This window comes from Coenobita brevimanus, chromosome 54, assembly GCF_032717465.1.
Source record: "Coenobita brevimanus isolate Jiangsu-jjx chromosome 54, ASM3271746v2, whole genome shotgun sequence".
NCBI lineage: Eukaryota > Metazoa > Arthropoda > Malacostraca > Decapoda > Coenobitidae > Coenobita > Coenobita brevimanus.
The window spans coordinates 14,262,263-14,279,634 of record NC_137007.1 but is presented as its reverse complement, the minus strand read 5'-3'; the positions used below and the strand labels follow the sequence as shown (position 1 = coordinate 14,279,634).

Here is a 17,372-nt window from a genome sequence, read left to right as displayed (position 1 = left end):
ATTATGATTCGCATTGAATCATCTTGCACGAAGGGGTTAAATGATCTAGTGCACTTCTGGTTTCATGGAAGCCACATTGTTGATCATTTAACAAACTCTTCAACTTTAAAACATATTGAAGCCTGTTGTTAACCACTCGTTCGATAACCTTATAAAGACAGGAGGTCAACACAATAGGATGAAATGAAGTGGGATTCGTAAGACGACCAGCCTCTTTGGGTACTGGTATGACGTGTGTGAAGTGTCACGAGTTTCAGAACGTTTGGGACGCTTGAAGCTCGTTCTACAATGCTAACAACTTAATCAGATTGTCCTAAGTAAGTCGCTGGATCATATCATACATGATAGTGTCTAGTCCAGGATTGGTGTCTTTACAGGATTTAGGGCAAGGAGCAGTTCATCTAGCATAAACTCTTGGTTGAATGGGAAGTCTGCATCTTCTGTGGCAGAGTCGAATATTTGTAGCTCAGTCATGTGTTTATGATGTTGGAAATGCTGGTCGTAATTGACTGACCTACTTACATAAGAAAAACTCCTGGCAATGATGCTAGCTATGTCCACAGGATCACAGTAGATGGCATTATTCACCTGCAGGGTAGTAACAAGGATGTATGGGCTTTTATTATTTAATATTTTTATAGTGGACCAGGCTTTACTGAGTGGAGTAGAACGATGCACCATGGACCCAAAAGATCCCCAGGAGTCATGTTTGCAATTCTTATTACTTTCCTTGCCTCAGCCCATGCCTATGTGTATGCAATGAAATTTTCCTCCACAGGCTGACTCTCAAAAATCCTGTATCTCCTATTATGTTTTCTTAATGCTTGTCGACAATCCAGCATCCACCAGCGTTCTCTATGCTTCGCATGAACTGTATAAGTTTGGGGAATAGCAGCCTCAGTCACCTGTAATATGGATTTGGTTTAATTTTCGACCTTTACATTGGTGGTTTACTTATATATATCTAAATTGGTGATCCTTGAGAAGGATCCCCAATCTGCATCTTTATAGTTATATTCTGGAAGTGGAGGGTCCGAAACAATGTCGTGTGTATAAAAAAAAAAAAAAAAAAAAAACAGGGGTAACTGATCACTTCCTAATGAGTCATCATAAGGATCCCATGAGAAATCTTGATGTATGCCTGGGGAGGCCAGGGATAAGTCAATAGCAGAAAAGTTACCAGTACGATCATATACACGAGTCGCTCTACCATGATTCAAAAGTGAGAGGTTTGACTACAATATTAGGTTGGCTACTTGCTCCCCATGACCATTGACCCTCAACTATCTTATTGATAGTGATGGGCGTTAAAGTCGCCCAACACTAACTTCTTCCCCGGAAGATGTTCAACTAGTGAATTCAAAGCATCACTATCAGTAGGACCATGTGGTGGACAGTAGAGAGAGCAAATAGACAGACGCGTGCTATTAAATTTTACTCTGCATGCAACAGCTTCCAGTGTAGAATTTAGAACCACTTCCATTTATGGGTGTGATTTGTGTATGTATATGGCAACTCCGTGACCATCATATTTTCTATACAAGTAGTACTGTTTGAACTGTGGAAGTTCAGGGTGATCCACCAACTGCATCTTCTGTAAACAAACAATGTCTGGCCTGTGTATAGACAGCAAAATTGCTTTATTGTGTAATTCATTCCCAAGAGTCCTAGAATTCCATTGCAACACAGTGAATGTGGTGTTTTAAAATTTGCGAGGGTGGCCAGTGTGCATAGTATTTTTATGCTCCCCTTGGCCAGGTGAGTGGCTACTGAGTGACCTTTCCCAGTGCTTACTAATGGAAACCTCCACTCGATCATCAGTAACCCTGCTGCCAGACTCCCTCAAGGAAGCTCTAACTCTTCTCTCCCTCGCTGGACCAAGAGCAGAAAGTACATGAGGACGTGTCCTGGAAAGGGTGATGAAGTTATTCTTATTAGCCTTGTCAGACTTGGGTTTAGGCTTTACTAACTAAGAGGTAGCAGTGGCCTGTGAGTATGAGGAAGCTTTAGGGATGTCAGTTAGAGAGCTGGAGCATAGAGGAGGCTGAGGTGTAAAAGTAGAGTGAGTGGCATGAGCAACAAGGACAAGGTCAGTTTGTGTCTCAACAGAGCACATCACAGGAAAGAACATCATCGAAGCATAAGACATGGTTGGTGTGGGAGTTGCATGCAACTCCTTCACCTTCTTGCTTGCTTCGAAGTAAGAGACGCCCTCGGTCGACTTCACCGTGCAGACCTCTTTCTCCTCCTTCCAGTTGGGACAATCCCTCGAGGAAGTGGAGTGAGCACCCTTGCAGTGAAAGCAGCTGACAGTCTCAGATGTAGTGTTCAGCATCATGACCCTAAGTTGCACACTTCCCACAGACCGATTGGGAAGCCCAACAATCTTTGTGTGTATGCCTATAAATCTGGCATTTAGAGCATCGGAGGAGATTGGGGATGTAAGGTCTGACATTTAGAATTTTGTATCCAACTTTGACACTCGAGGGAAGTGTGGCCCTGCCAAAAGTTAAAACAATAGTAGCAATCTTCTTCCTGATGCCTTCCATAAATCTGGCAATAAATCAAGCATCAGTAACATCTTGTCCAGTAAGTTCAAATACAGTTTCTCAGCATCCATTACCATGAGGTCCCTGCAAGTGATAACTCCATTACAGGAATTCATGGAATGAAGGATCCTTGGCACAACATCGTAGCAATGAAACTTAATTAGATTGAGCAAATCTGTAACTTGGTTTGAATTTAGTGTCTTAATAAGATCTCCAGAAGGAAGTTTTTTTTTTTAATTTGTTTAACTTCACCAGCACAGCCGTCAATTACTTTCTTGATAAGATAAGGGTTGAAACTAGCCAATGACATAGAACCAACTGCATGCAGTAGCACATAGGAAGCATTATGTACAGGAATGTCAAGTGGGACTCGAGTCTGGGAGCAGAAGTTCCCTATGTCAGTCAGTGAGACAGTCAGGGGTCGGTTAGGACCACCTTCCCTCCTGACGTGGGAGGTAGGCAGCAGTGGCGTCAACCATAGTAACCACTTCCCTCTAACGGGGAAAGTGGGAAGAAAGAAAAAAAAACGAGCAAGGGACAATCTACCCAGGGTGAAACACTTAAGTATGAGATAGCCCTCTCAAACCACTCATGAGAGTTCGTGTTTGTGTTAATTCACACTCCAGGGCGATCAGTAGGGGGGGATTCTCCAGAGGCAAGTAAGCAAAAGCAAGCTCAGTAAAAAGGTACAGACACTCAATGTACCAAGCTATGAGGGAGAGGAGGAATATAAGGAACTAGTTAGCCCAAAGTTACCAAATGGATGAAAAAAAAAAAAATGATGCCAGTGGGGTAGCCCTGAAAGTTAGAGAAGAGCTCAGCAAAATATGTCTGCACTCCATGCAACCATGCATCAAAGTCCCCTCACTGCTTTTTATTTTTATTTTTTAAATTTTGGGACAATGGCCATTGCCCATGATGAGGGGCATTAGGCCAAAGATGGCTAAAAGCCAAACACACAGCAGCATCTCACTTGCTGGGCATGAGGCAGCCAGTCTAGGGGGCAAGGCGTGGAGGCAGCATAAAATAAAATGCTCATAGATCGACTAGACGAACTCTTCCCTCCTGACAGTCAGAATGGGTGGAATTCCCTCTCTGGTAGGCCACCTGCAGCAGATTACACAAGGTAGAGAAAGTCGTGGCTCCAAGCTGGTACAACCGAGTGTGAGCATCAAGTGTCAGGAGGTGATGGCAGGAGGGCACATCTAGCCGATCCTTAGTGTCCATGATAAGAGGGTAAGATGGGCTGCCCTCCTCTGCCTGAGGAGGGGAGGACTCATCGACTTCCTCCACGGCCAAGGAACCGGTTGACACATCCTCGGGCATGGAGACAGAATCAGAAGAGTCCCACCCCTCCTCAGTCACTGACGACGGTTGGTGTACATCGGCAGCAGTCTTGATCATGGCCATGTCCGGAGCTGGGTCAGTAATCGATTGGAAAGTCGTCCTATTAAGGGAAGCCTTAAGCCATAGCCTCTTCTATGGTGTTGTGTGGGAGGCAGCAGGTCGCAGCTGCCGGGCCTGACTATCCCGGTGGCAATGGGTTGAATGTAAGTCGCAGACGAAGCACTCGAGGATGGCAAGATGAGGCAGCCCGTTCTCCTCAAAGATCTTGGGGAGGAGAATGTGTAAAGCCCCCTTATCACCCCAGAAAAGGGCTTCACCATCGCAGTGCACATTTCCATGATGGTGCTTATCTCCACAGTACTCCCATGACCCCTGACCTGGCGTCTCCGGGCTGTGAGATGCCGCCATACATGGGCACAACCCTGCATGGCAATGCCTCCCGGCCCAGTAACTTCCTGAGTCTCAGAACCCTTTGGAGTCTCAAAGAGACTAAACTTGACCGTCTCACCATCCCTAAGGGAGCGTTGGAGAGGCCATGGATTTGGTTTAATGACAGCCTGGCAGTGCACGAAAACATTAGCGCCAATATCCAGGTGCTTGATGAAGCCGTACCCCGCCCTGACATTAAACCAAACCATGATCCCCATGATCTTTGTCTGTGGTCTGCTGTTTGCCCCCGTCAACTGCTCGCAGGCAGTTGCAGGCGATCTGACCTCCATCGTAGTCTCTCTCTCTCTCTCTCTCTCTCTGCATCTCCTGTCGCCCTTTCATACACAAGATTCCAAGTCTCAAAGGTTCTCATACCCACATAACCTCATTGCTCCGTGACTCGATACTCAAGTTTTTCCAGATATGTAACAAAATACCTGAACAAGTACACACACGTGACCGTTGGTAGCATGCGAGTGTATGGTGGGAGTACTGGTTGGTCAGGATCACCACACTATCCCCTGAAAGGAAAGTGTGCTGCAGGAGAGGGGCAACAGCAGTCCTCTGGGTACACATTTCGGATGAGTTTGGGACTACTACTACTACTACTACTACCACCACCACTACTACTACTACTACTACTACTACTATTACTATTGCTATTACTACTACTACTACTACTACTACTACTACTACTACTACTACTACTGCTATTACTACTACTACTACTACTATTACTACTACTACTACAGTACTACAGTACTACTACTACTACTACTTCTGATACTACTGCTACTACTACTACTACTACTATCACGGCATAATATCTTTTATTAGTAAATTATTGTTAACTCAAGGCGATTTAATTCATCCCTAGGCGTTTTAAAACAAGGAGTAAATATGGCTGTATTTAACAACTCTAGTTCTGGAAACCTCTTCGAAGCCGCGTAAAGTCGACTGTAGACAGCAAGTATAAAGGTCCTTCCGTAAACAGTGCCCAATTAGACACCCACCTAGCAGTGTATCTTTAGTGTTGTGAGGACGGCAAGATGAAGTGATCTGATTTGGAGAACAATAGGTCAAAAGCGAAGGCCACAGGGCTACGTCCACACAAACAGTTCGGATCAGATTTGGACAAAACCTGGTGGAAGGGTTAAGGGTCATATAAGAATGAAGTGATTTGAACCGAGGACAATCAAGGATCACAGGCCAAAGTCAAATATTCTGTCCTAAGACCAGCTGTAAGGTGTGTTGCACTTCCTGAGCGTTTCTCTTGTTGTTCCTGTGTCCATAAAATTTTATTCAGATTCGGAGAGCTGTGTGATGGCGATAGAGTCACTGAAGGTGTATGTAACCTCTCCAGTCGGGAATATGTATCCTATGCTAAACAAATTGACCAAAAAAGAAAGAAAAAGATGGTCCTTACATAATTTTCCTCTTTCACACCACCGGGTCATTTTTCCTGTGATGTTGGGACGGCTCAGTTAGCGTTATTAGTGTCCATCCTGCATCTTCAATTCATTTCCTTCTCCCATCGCCACCCCCATGCCCACACCAGCAGATTTAGCCGTCCCAACAACACATTAAATCCTGTCAGGTGACGTTCTAGAGGAGCGATATTTATGCACCACCCTGTGTTTTGCCGTGTATAATGATGAAGGCATTCTGGTCAATAGGTATTTGTGTTCTGCTGTAGGTATGTGATATGGTCACAAATACTGTAAATAATGAAAAACTCTCTCTCTCTCTCTCTCTCTCTCTCAAGTCTACATTACAATAGTATGCTGTACTTTCTCGTTTTATTCTTGCTATTTTCACCCGATTTTACTACGGCCGCACGGGCTATAACCCAGAAAGTGCAATATTTTGGTGTGTGTGTGTGTGTGTGTGTGTGTGTGTGTGTGTGTGTGTGTGTGTGTGTGTGTGTGTGTGTGTGTGTGTAAGCAAATTATCTCAGAAAGTTTTCATGTGATTTTAATCAGATGATATGGAAGTTTTTATCAACAGCCAAGGGGTTGACCTATTGTTTTTATTAGTACAAGAGGTCGAAGGTCAAGGTCACGAGCCAGCCAGAATTTGACCTATGAAATTCAACTTCTGCAGCACATATCCGAGTTATACCAAACCTGGTGGAGGGGTTGGAGGTATAGAGAACGAAGGGATCCGATATTGAAAACAATCAGTTAAAGGTCAAGGTCACTAAGCAAGGTGAAACTTCCATCCTTATTTATGTGTGCAAAGAAAAAAAAAAACTAAAACAGTTTTTATCCAGTTTGAACCGAATATAGTAAAACTGTTGTGGATCAGCAAGGGGTTGAACTATTGGTTTTGAGAATAATAAGTACAAGGTCTTGGTCACATTGCAAGGCCAACTTTAGCAGTTTGTATCCGATTTAGACTAAACTTTGAAGGGCTCAAAGGAAGACAAGGATAACAATATCAGATGTAGAGAACAATCAGTCAAAAGTCAAGGTCACAGAGCAAGGTCAGCTCAGACAGGTTCAATCCGATTTGGATCAGACCATGTGGAAGTGTTAAGGGTGGGGCAGGAATAATGTAATTTGCATTTGAGAGCAATCATTCGCTGCTCAAGGTCACAAAGCAAAGTCAAATGTTCCACCGTTAGACCAATTGGTGGCATGGGCACTGCTGCCTCATAGTGTTATTTCTTGTTCTGATTTGGGTTACTGCAGTGAGGGAGGACACAGACGGACTCACCCCTATACCATTACCACAAATTAACTGACATGTATTATGTAACAGATTCACCGTAATTCCAAGCAGAGGCTATAAACAAGGAGGTCCCTATCAAAAGCCCTTCCAGCATGTTGATGTGTGACTTCTCGTTTGTTGTGGGGACGTCCCAGTGACAATTATTTTTTTCCTACTCCCACTGGCACACCCAAACCCTCCTCAGCAGACTGAGCTGTCCCTGAAATACATAAACTACGGCCAGCAGAGTTTCCAGTGGAAACTGTAGCCCACTCCGTCATTTAACTGTGGGTCTTATTTTGAGTGAGCCGTCCAGGAGGCTGTGTATAGCCTTTTTCATTACGACTTATTGTGTACATTACACTTTAGTATCAATTCCCATGTAAGATGGAAGAAACCTGTAATAAAGCAGGAAAAATTATCTTACTATATTGGTATTATCGTGCCGAGGAACAAACCCGCGACTCAGAGATGAGGCCCAAACAGCTTACCACTGTACCATGACCAGGTCATATTTCCTCAGTTTGTTACATACTCGTATTTGTAACCAAGCTATACAGGTTTCTTTCATCAGCACTGACTTGCCGGATATTCTTTGGGTATGATCAAAGTCTTCTGGTCGAACTCAGGAGAAAGTCTCTTCCCTTCAGACCCACAGTTGGAGGCGGAGGTACAGATGAGTCAGGTCAGGTGCGGGTAAGGGGATGGGTCTGTTATGATGTGGCAGGGGTAAACCAGTTCTGCTGTCGGGCCCTGCTGCGGATGTCACTGATTGCATTGCCCAGTTGACCCTTGTGCGGTGTGGTGCGGTGAGGATCTGTCCGTTCTCCCCTTTGGGGCTAAGATGCGAATGAATGTGTTTGAATGGATGAGTAAATGGAGAGTGAGTCGTCCTGTCTCGGCTACCTCCCTTTCCTTGGGGGAAGCAGCCTAGGTATATAGATAGATAGATAGATGATCAAAGTCTTCTGGTCGAACTCAGGAGAAAGTCTCTTCCCTTCAGACCCACAGTTGGAGGCGGAGGTACAGATGAGGAGAAAAGGAACAGAGACACTGCCTTAGGCTGGGGCACAAAAATTGGGCTATTTCTGGCTGATGATTTACAGTCAGATGGGTGGGAAAGTGGTAGCACCTTGTCCTGATATACCCTCACCTGATAACATTTCCCCACTCCTCCCACTGTAGCTTGTCAGTCAGAAGTGACCCAGCTCTTGTGTTTCTAAGATAAGACAGTATGTTTCTTTTGTCCTCACTTATACCGAAGTTACAGCTATGTTTGTTTGAGTGTGATGCAATCGAAAAAAAAAAAATCCCACGATGGTTCTGGTCAAGTTTGGAAGGGGTGTAGGGAATAGATAAGGTGGGGTGTCGTATGTTTATTTGTTTGTGATAGAAGTCAGATGTTCCCTCCCTCAGAATACGACCGGCCAAGTCGATTTACGTATGGGAATCGTTTTCATCTCTAGGTAGGAACAGTCTGGGGTAAAGGTGACCCTGTTGAAAGGTTCCGTGACGGCATGGGAATCTAACTCGTGAGCCCTCGCATCCTAGGTAAGTAGGCCTCTGGCTGCACCTCGGCCACACCTTTGCAGATAATCGCCTGTGAGGCCATATAGTTTGTGTGTGTGTGTGTGTGTGTGTGTGTGTGTGTGTGTGTGTGTGTGTGTGTGTGTGTGTGTGTGTGTGTTGCCAATATATCTCGAAAAGTTGTACACGAATTCTCACCAAACCATCGGGAAATAGCAACTATGTGGATGGGTAGAAGTGAATAACTTTTGGTGAGAATTTGATCAAAGACGACCGAATGCCTCCCGTCATATAGTTTTAAAATAAGGATTGGCTTTTTGTGAAACATGATGACTGAATTCTGGGAGTTTGGCGAATTTTCTTCAAAGTTGGTGTGTAGATATCTTTTACCTCAGCCAACAACATGTTTTGGCGTGCGATAAACATTTGGCCCCGAAATGCATTTTTGTTTTATTATATACTGAATTTAATGACAAATAGTGTGGAGGTAGGTAAAATAAATACTGCAAATAAGGGGATGTGATTCGGGGGATGGGTTTGAGCAGGACACCTTGAAGTTGATGACGACAACACGAAGAGGTATGAGACATTAAAGAAAGAGAAAGGAAAAAAGTTGTAGGAATTTTTCCTCTCTCTCTCTCTCTCTCTCTCTCTCCGTCTTCTTCTTCAGCTACAGCAGATAGTAATGCTTAAAATCTTCACTACGAGAAGCCATCCATCAAAGTTAAATAAAACTACCTGATGCTAGCAGGAGATTAAAACCCAAGCACAACTTAACTGTGGAGCCCCACTCCCAAACAGTAAACGGTATGAAACCTAGAGTCTAACGGTATGTGCAAATAATACCATAGGTAGCCCTAAAAACATTTCCATAAACCCACTACAATCATCCCTAAAACATTTTCTTTAAATTTCCTAAACGATCCCTCTAGGATGCTCCCCGTTGCTAGGCAAAGCTTTCAGATAAAACCATTTTCTTCTTCTTCTCCTCATTCTCTTAGAAAAAGTTCGTTCCATGCCCAGTCATTGGAAATAAAGACTGTATGGCATTAAAAATTTAATGGTTGATGTTCCAAATTCCCGTACTATGCTTTGTTCTTCTTAAGATAAATAAAACTGCCTAGTTGTCAACAAATCAAATAAAGCTAAGAATTGAATCGTCGTCCGAGTGTTAAACCCTACAAATCTGATGGCATATTCTTGTAGTTTATTTTGGCCATATCCAGGCGATTTTATTCTACTCGCTAAAGAACTCTCGTCCTGTACAGGTTATACTAATGAAGGCTGTACCTAACCCTTACAGTCTTCACAACTTCTAAACTAAATATACTGGTGTAAACGTAACAAAAACAACAACAACAAAAAGCATCGAATTGATGGAGATGACTATAAAATTGTCACCAAATCTACTATATGATATATCCCATGTTTTATGTGAGTTACATCAGCAGATTTAGATTAATGCCTGTCCACTACACAAGAGTCATTAACGCAGACAGTCGTTTTGTGCTAAATCCAAGGCTTACCCAGGAATCTGACCCCAGTACCGGTTTACCTCGCGATTCCTGATTGTACGACTGTGTGTGTGTGTGTGTGTGTGTGTGTGTGTGTGTGTGTGTGAGAGAGAGAGAGAGAGAGAGAGAGAGAGAGAGAGAGGAGGGTGGAAAGCTTACAATATTATTTATAATGTATGGATAAAGCCAGAGAGTGAATATGGGTGAAGATGGTAATGGAGATTTAAATAATGGGTTCTAGTACACCAGGAATCAAAGACCATATGACACCAATTCAAAGCAAAAGACATATGACCATCAGTGAGACAGAAACGGCATAGGAGAAAAAGAGAATGGCAAGAAAAAGTAAAAACAGATAAATACAGCGATGGCGAGTGTGCATGGAAGGAATGATGGACAGAGTGATGGTATACATGGATGGAGCGAATGATGAATTGAACAGATGGATGAAGTGATGGAGTATAATGAATGAGGTTAGGGATGCGAACAGTGGTGGAATACATAGATGGAGAGACTGATGAAACGTATGGATTAACCCAGTGATGGACACAGTGATGGAGACCATGTGAACTGAGTGCGGTGGATCAGAGTGTAGTCAACTACAGTCGGTCTGTTTTCATCTGACAGAACAACGACAGTTTAAATACACAGTCGTGGTTGCATGAAATCGGTCTCCTTGGTTACTGATCAAATCGACCCACCATCCGGCCACACTTCGTCATCAACTGAGGTGTAGCCTAAAGTGTTGCGGATGTTTGCCAGGCGAAAGTAAATTGTTTATAATGAAAACCAACGACCTTGCCATATGCATTATAAGACATTTAGCCCAAAACAATAAATACACTCACAGAGACTCACTCGACTCTAAGAAATTAGTCAAATGATTTAAATCACCTGGGCCTGGGTTCAACTCCGAATTATGAACCACGAATACCATTTACATGATTCTCTACTATTTATATTGTTGTTGTGGTTGTTGCTGTTGTTGTTCCAAACTCATCTGACAGCTATGGAAACAGTGATGAATCCACATAGAGCCAAAAATAGACACCAACCTTCTTCGCAATTTAGGTGACTTTAGATATCTCATAACACCTATTCCTTAGGATTTATTTAGCACATTACACTTCAGTGTCCTTTTGTTTGTCATGAATGCAAATTGTGTCGATGTCAAAACAATAACATACAAGAGAATGTTTAAATGTAATACGCTAAATAATTCGATAAGAAAGAGGTGCTATGAAGCCTCCAACGCCACTCGGAACAAGACAGATCCAAAGAGTGTTAGATTTCAAGTAGTTGTAGCTGCAGTCCCAGGTTCATCTGCACGTGCACTTGGCTGACTGCAGTCTGAAGTTGCCCTCCCCCTGCAGTCCACCATCCTCCTTTCTGGGAGTGGGGACAAGGAGGGAGTTGAGGGACACTAGTGCAACCTGGCAGTGAATCACACCAGTTACAGCAATGCCATGATATGAAGACGTCACTCTTCGGAGCCTTTACAGAATCTCCAAGGGACAAAAATAAACACCAGTCTATACCAGAGAATGTTTAGATGTAATTCGCAAAATTAGTCGTTAGGGAAGAGGTGCTGCGAAGCCTCCTATTCCACACAGGGAACGACACAGATCCAGATAGAGCCAGACAAATCTTCAAGGGCCAGAAATAGACTCCCAAGGTGCATCTCCAGCACCCTAACTAAATCTCCCATCAGCCAGGCGCGTCTCAATCTCATCAACTGGGGGAGGGGAACATAGACTTCAGGGAAATAGGAGAGGGAAAGGGAAAGGGAGAAGAGGGAGATGAGGAAGAAAGAGATAAAAGGATGATTGTTGTTGTTGCTGTTGTTGTTACCCCAGGCTTATCTGTTGCGTGAACCCGGTGGACTGCATCTTAAGTTACCCTTTTCCTTTAGTCCATCCTACGCCTCCCGAGGGAGTAATTAAAGGATTCTTATATAACTAGGTAGTTTAACCGGCCGGCTATATTAGTGCCACCACATGAAGACATCCCTATTCAGTACCAGAAACAGAGACAAAGGAATTATTGAGGAGAAAAGAGAAGGGAACGATGAAAATATTAACAGGTGTGGGGGAATGGGAACAGGAAAGAGAGATGGGAGGGAAAGGAAAGTGGAAGAGGGAAAGAAAAGAGGAGAAGGGAAAACTAAGGAGTAAGAATGAAAGAATAGAAGTGGAAAGAGGTAAAGAGAAGGAAAGAAAAAGAGAAGAAAGGACAAGGACAATATGAAAAGATAGAAGGGAAAGCAAAAGAGTCAGAGAGAAAATAAAATATGGATGAGAGAAATAAAGGTGGAGGAGGCAAAGAGAGAGGTGCAAGAGAGGGAAAAGAAAAGGAAAGGAGGGAAAGAGAAAGCAGAGAGGGACCGAGAAGATGGGAAGAGAAAGAAAGGGATATGAGAGGGGGAAAAAAAAAGAAGAGAGAAAAAGAAGGAAAACTGAGAGGGAGATGTGAAGGAGCAGGAAAGAAAGAGAGGAGAGAAAAAGGAGGAGATGGGGAAAAAGAATGTACGAGAAAAAGAAGGAACAGTATAGGGGAAGAGAGGATAAGATGGGAAAATTGGAAGGAGGAATGTGTGTGTGTGTGTGTGTGTGTGTGTGTGTGTGTGTGTGTGTGTGTGTGTGTGTGTGTGTGTGTGTGTGTGTGTGTGTGTGAAATATCACTATTCAACTTTAGGTATATTTATTATATGCGTACCAAAATACCTTTTTTTTTTTTTTTTTCCCTGGCATGCTGTTCCGTTGGTGCTTTGCAAAGACAGTGACTCAGCTGCACGCAGTACGGTATGTAGCCTACATACACACATACACACACACACACACACACACACACACACACACACACACACACACACACACACACAAAGGGCAATTTGTGCGGCGTTCGATTTTATCAGCATGTGATTTAGAATGGCAGAAAGAGAGAAACGGAGGGGGGGAGGGGCTATGGACATACACCATGAACAAATATTAAAGAAATCTGTGATGACCTATATACATAATGAAAACTACGAAAAAAGCCAAATACATTCACAGCCAGAACAATAACATCACCATAAAAAGACAGTTAAAACATGAAAAAAATCAATGAACACCGACAGTATGTAAAGAAAATTATTACGAAACTAAGTATATACACAGCAAGTCAGATAATACGAAATCACAAAAAAGAATAACAAAACATAAACCTATGAATACATAAAGAAAAGTATAAGCATCTGCACATCAAGAATGATGACATGAGCATGCCCGTGGTCAAGTGGAAGGAGATGAAGGTGGACAGGTGTACACGCACTCCTCAATAGGCTGCATCTACTATCACTCAGTATCAATGCATTATCATTTCAGCAAATGTATATTAATGTACTGTAGGTAACGAAGGCATTATCACATCATCAAATGCATATTAATGTACCGTAGGTAACTATTATCACTTCAGCAAATGCATATTAATGTACTGTAGGTAAGTAAGGTATTATTACTTCAGCAAATGTATATTAGTGTACTGCAGGTAACTAAAGTCTTATCATTTTAGCATATATCTATCTATCTATCTATCTATCTATCTATCTATCTATCTATATATATATATATATATATATATATATATATATATATATATATATATATATATATATATATAAAGTACTATAGATAACTAAGGTATTATCACTTCAGCAAATGTATATTAATGTACTGTTGGTAACGAAGGTATTATCACATCAGCAAATGTATGTTAATGTACTGTAGGTAACTAAAGTATTATCACTTCAGCAAATGTATATTAATATACTGTATGTAACTAAGATACTATTATTTCAGCAAATATATATTAATGTGCTGTGGGTAACTAAGGTATTATCAATTAGGCAAATATATAATAATGTACTGTAGGTAACTTACACGAAAAGTGAAAGTTGTGGGCATCACGGGCTTGCTTGGATGACATCTGCAATGCATTGGAGTATAGTAGTACTAGAAAAACCTGCCGTGTGTATTTGTGACTGGTTCAGGTGATCACTGCAGCGAAGTCCTTTAGTTCCCATGTAAATATAAAGGCGTTGCAACCTAGGTTGTCTTCGGTGTTCGATTCTTAAATGGAAAGAGAGAGGGGTAAACATGTAACTCCTCCACCATTTACTTAAAAAAAAAAATAAAAAAAAAATGGGCCCGCGTCAACACATTCTATCCTTGCCTTACCACCACTATCCCCACACTGCATCAGGTGCCTCGTCGTCTTCCAAGCTTCTTGGTGACTCCAGCGACGCACACGCACGCAGACGCATGCAAAATTTTGTGGCAATGTCGTAAACAGCCCATATAATTAAACAGCAAGAGGAAAGACACCCACTTTCTCACAACGCAGACACACAGTAGCCTACATTGATGGCTTTTTGGAAGCACCCTAGTAGCTGCATGCAGCACAGGATTATCAAATCCAAAGCCACGATTATCGCCAAAATTGCCCTAAAAACCGCTTGCATTATGTTACGTGCAAAAATCTCCAAAAAATCACTAGAAATGGGACTATATTATCGCTAAAACTTTGTATCGGCATCAAGAATATACCTAGATTTCCTGCCGATAAACGTTAAAGGTTGTCATTAAATAGTGGTCGGTGTTATAGCGAAATTAATGCTCAACTGGCAACAGTAAGTGATGGACCGCATATCACACGATGGCAGCGTACACAAACTCCCCAAAGTTGCTAATCTTCACCTGGGAACTTAATTTCAAAAATAAAAATGCAGTCAACTAAACTATGGTTTCGTAGGTATTTCTTTGATCACTTTCTTCATAAGTATGATTTTACTAACATATTTACTTAACAAAATGAGGAACAAAAACTTCAATATCATAAGGTTGAAGGGAATCACCAAACTGGACCTAATACTTTTAAACCTCGGGACAAATAGGTATTGTTCATAGCTTAAAACCGATTATTCACATTCTTAGCCATGTCTTTTAATATTAATTTTTAATATAGTTTTAATCAAATAAAATTTTCAGACATATACGTCTATATATAATTTACTAACATAATGTAGTTTGGCTGCAAAATATTTATTGGAATCAGTAGAAGATTATATGCACTCGCCCGCATCAAGTTTTGTTGTCTTCCCGGAAACATCAGTAGCCTACTTGCGATTTTCGGTGGCTCCGTCTTCGCATGACTTTAGTTTCATAAATTATGCTTATATATATAACTAATAGTTGGTACATTCTCCTCAGCCTTTGCCAGAAGAAACAGTAATCTCTTTGATAAATGATGAGTGTAGCGAATTAAACATACAGTACAGCGAGACTTCTAATATGTGACGAATGCTAACGGACCACTTGCCGCGTTATGCATTCTAGTATCTTTGCTGCAGTATTTTACTTCGTAAATCATATGTAGAAAATTGTTATAATAAACAATGATTACAGTACTGAATACCGGTATAATTAATGGCGCTGGCGACTGCAGAGATATCTTGCCCTTGTACTTAACGAAAACATTTTCATGCTAGTTTTTACCATAAGGCACAACAAAGTATATGTTTTGTATAGCAGTATAGAAATGATTAGTGAAGATTTAAAATGCGGAAAAAAATAACCAGGGTGGCGTCATCTCCGCAGTTCTTGATGCCAGAAGAGATCAGCCGTTTAGAAAATATCTGCATATAGAATCATTGCAGCACTACCTCCTTATGTAGCACTGCATTCTTCTGTCACTGATTTACATGAAATAAGCTACAAAAGGACGAAAATCTGGACCAAATAAGAGAGAAATAATAAAACGGCCTTAGAAACCAAGAAGGAGGAGGGTGGAAGGTGGATCATGAGTGATGGTGACTCCACTGTCCAGACGTGGCGATTTATTCTGAGGCGGAGGCACGCACAAGCAATCTCTTATTTCACACTCACAGGGGAGTCAGACTACGAAAGAAGTAACTGAGAATTCTTAAGAATTTCAGCATCTGTGCATTTATTTACGAGAGTAGTAAGAGGGACTTGCAGACATGATGTAGAATTTACGTTGTTGTTACCCAAGGCCCATCTGGATATGAACCCGGTGGGCTGCAGGCTAACGTTGCCGTTCTCCTGCAGTTCACCATCATTTCCAAGAACAGGAAGGGACAAGAAGGACGTTTGCATAACCAGGTAGCTCCACCACTCCATTATATCGGTGCCAGTGTGTAACGATGTAAGAAGAAATCTATGTAGATGGCACTACCACCATAGAACTTCTCGAGGACTGTCAGAAAATACATATACAGGTTGTTCTACACCGTTCTTGAGAAACTTCAGGAGGGTTTAGTATGGTTAATTTTGAGTGAAAATGCTATGTCAACATGGGTTCAGTTCATAATCGCTTTGGAGTACCCTATGAGGCAGTTATGAGAAGGACCATTTTTACCATTAACATCATTAGTAACTGTGCTTCTATAGCGAGTAAGAACTGGACCCATGACGATTTTTTTAAGCTCAAAATCAGCCGAGGAATAACCCGATGTTTCCCAATAATCTAGAGAGACATCCTGCATAGAAAGATAAATTTTCCTTACTGATTCCTCATACCCCTAGAGACTATTTTCAGGTGTTTGCAATGTACTAGTATAAGACAGGAAACAAGAGCGACAGCACTCAGCTCATACTTCCTCCAACACCTCTACGAGAATACTGAGATCACTATAAAAAATCAATCAGCTCTTCCTTGGGCCATGACCCACTTATCCACAAAATTTCATCGAAATCTATCAGTTTCATTGAAACCCATTTTAGGATATTTGGCAAAAAAAAAAAAAAAAAAAAAAAAAAAAAAACGGGACTAACTTAAATCACCGCCAAAGTTCAGTCATTTATTCTGTGGCCTACGGCCCACATATCTACAAAACTTCATTGAAATCCATCCATTTTTTTGTAGACATCTTGTAGACAAACAGGAGTGAATACATAACCTCCTCCAGCTTCCGTTGGTGGAGATAATAATACATAAGGTGGGCGATTACACAGTACCCATTTACTTGATGGCAATTTCTTTCAGTGAATTGAGGGAAAAATATGAATGCCGAGTTGAGAAGCGTGAGTTAGAGACAAGAAAAAAAAAAAAAAAAACGGAATGAAACAAAGAAAAACTACATTAGTTGTATTTATCAGACATGTTGCGTCTCATTCACATCTTATTTGTCTTAACTTCAACCAGATTTTTTGCCATTTTGCAGCTTGTTTCAAAGAATTGAGTGGCAGAAAAATGCATTTTCATCATTTCCGTAACACTTTTTCATGACAACTCG

The 17,372-nt window shown here is 41.7% G+C and overlaps 1 protein-coding gene across 1 annotated transcript; it reads right to left on the bottom strand.

The window, feature by feature from the left end:
• Window positions 1–4,028: 4,028 nt before the first annotated feature.
• LOC145401038 (Y-box-binding protein 1-like) lies at window positions 4,029–4,615 on the bottom strand. Its single transcript, XM_080273415.1, has 2 exons — window positions 4,274–4,615; window positions 4,029–4,160 (listed from the first exon to the last, which is right to left on the bottom strand). Exons 1-2 carry the CDS (start codon window positions 4,613–4,615, stop codon window positions 4,029–4,031), a joined length of 474 nt encoding a protein of 157 aa, XP_080129541.1.
• Between the last annotated feature and the right edge of the window lie 12,757 nt (window positions 4,616–17,372).

Coding starts and splice junctions, on each gene's coding strand:
- LOC145401038 (XM_080273415.1), bottom strand. CDS start 4,615: ATGGAGGTCAGATCGCCTGCAACTGCCTGCGAGCAGTTGACGGGGGCA. Junction 4,161..4,273: donor TCACAGCCCGGAGACGCCAG/GTCAGGGGTCAT, acceptor CTCCTCCCCAAG/ATCTTTGAGGAGAACGGGCT.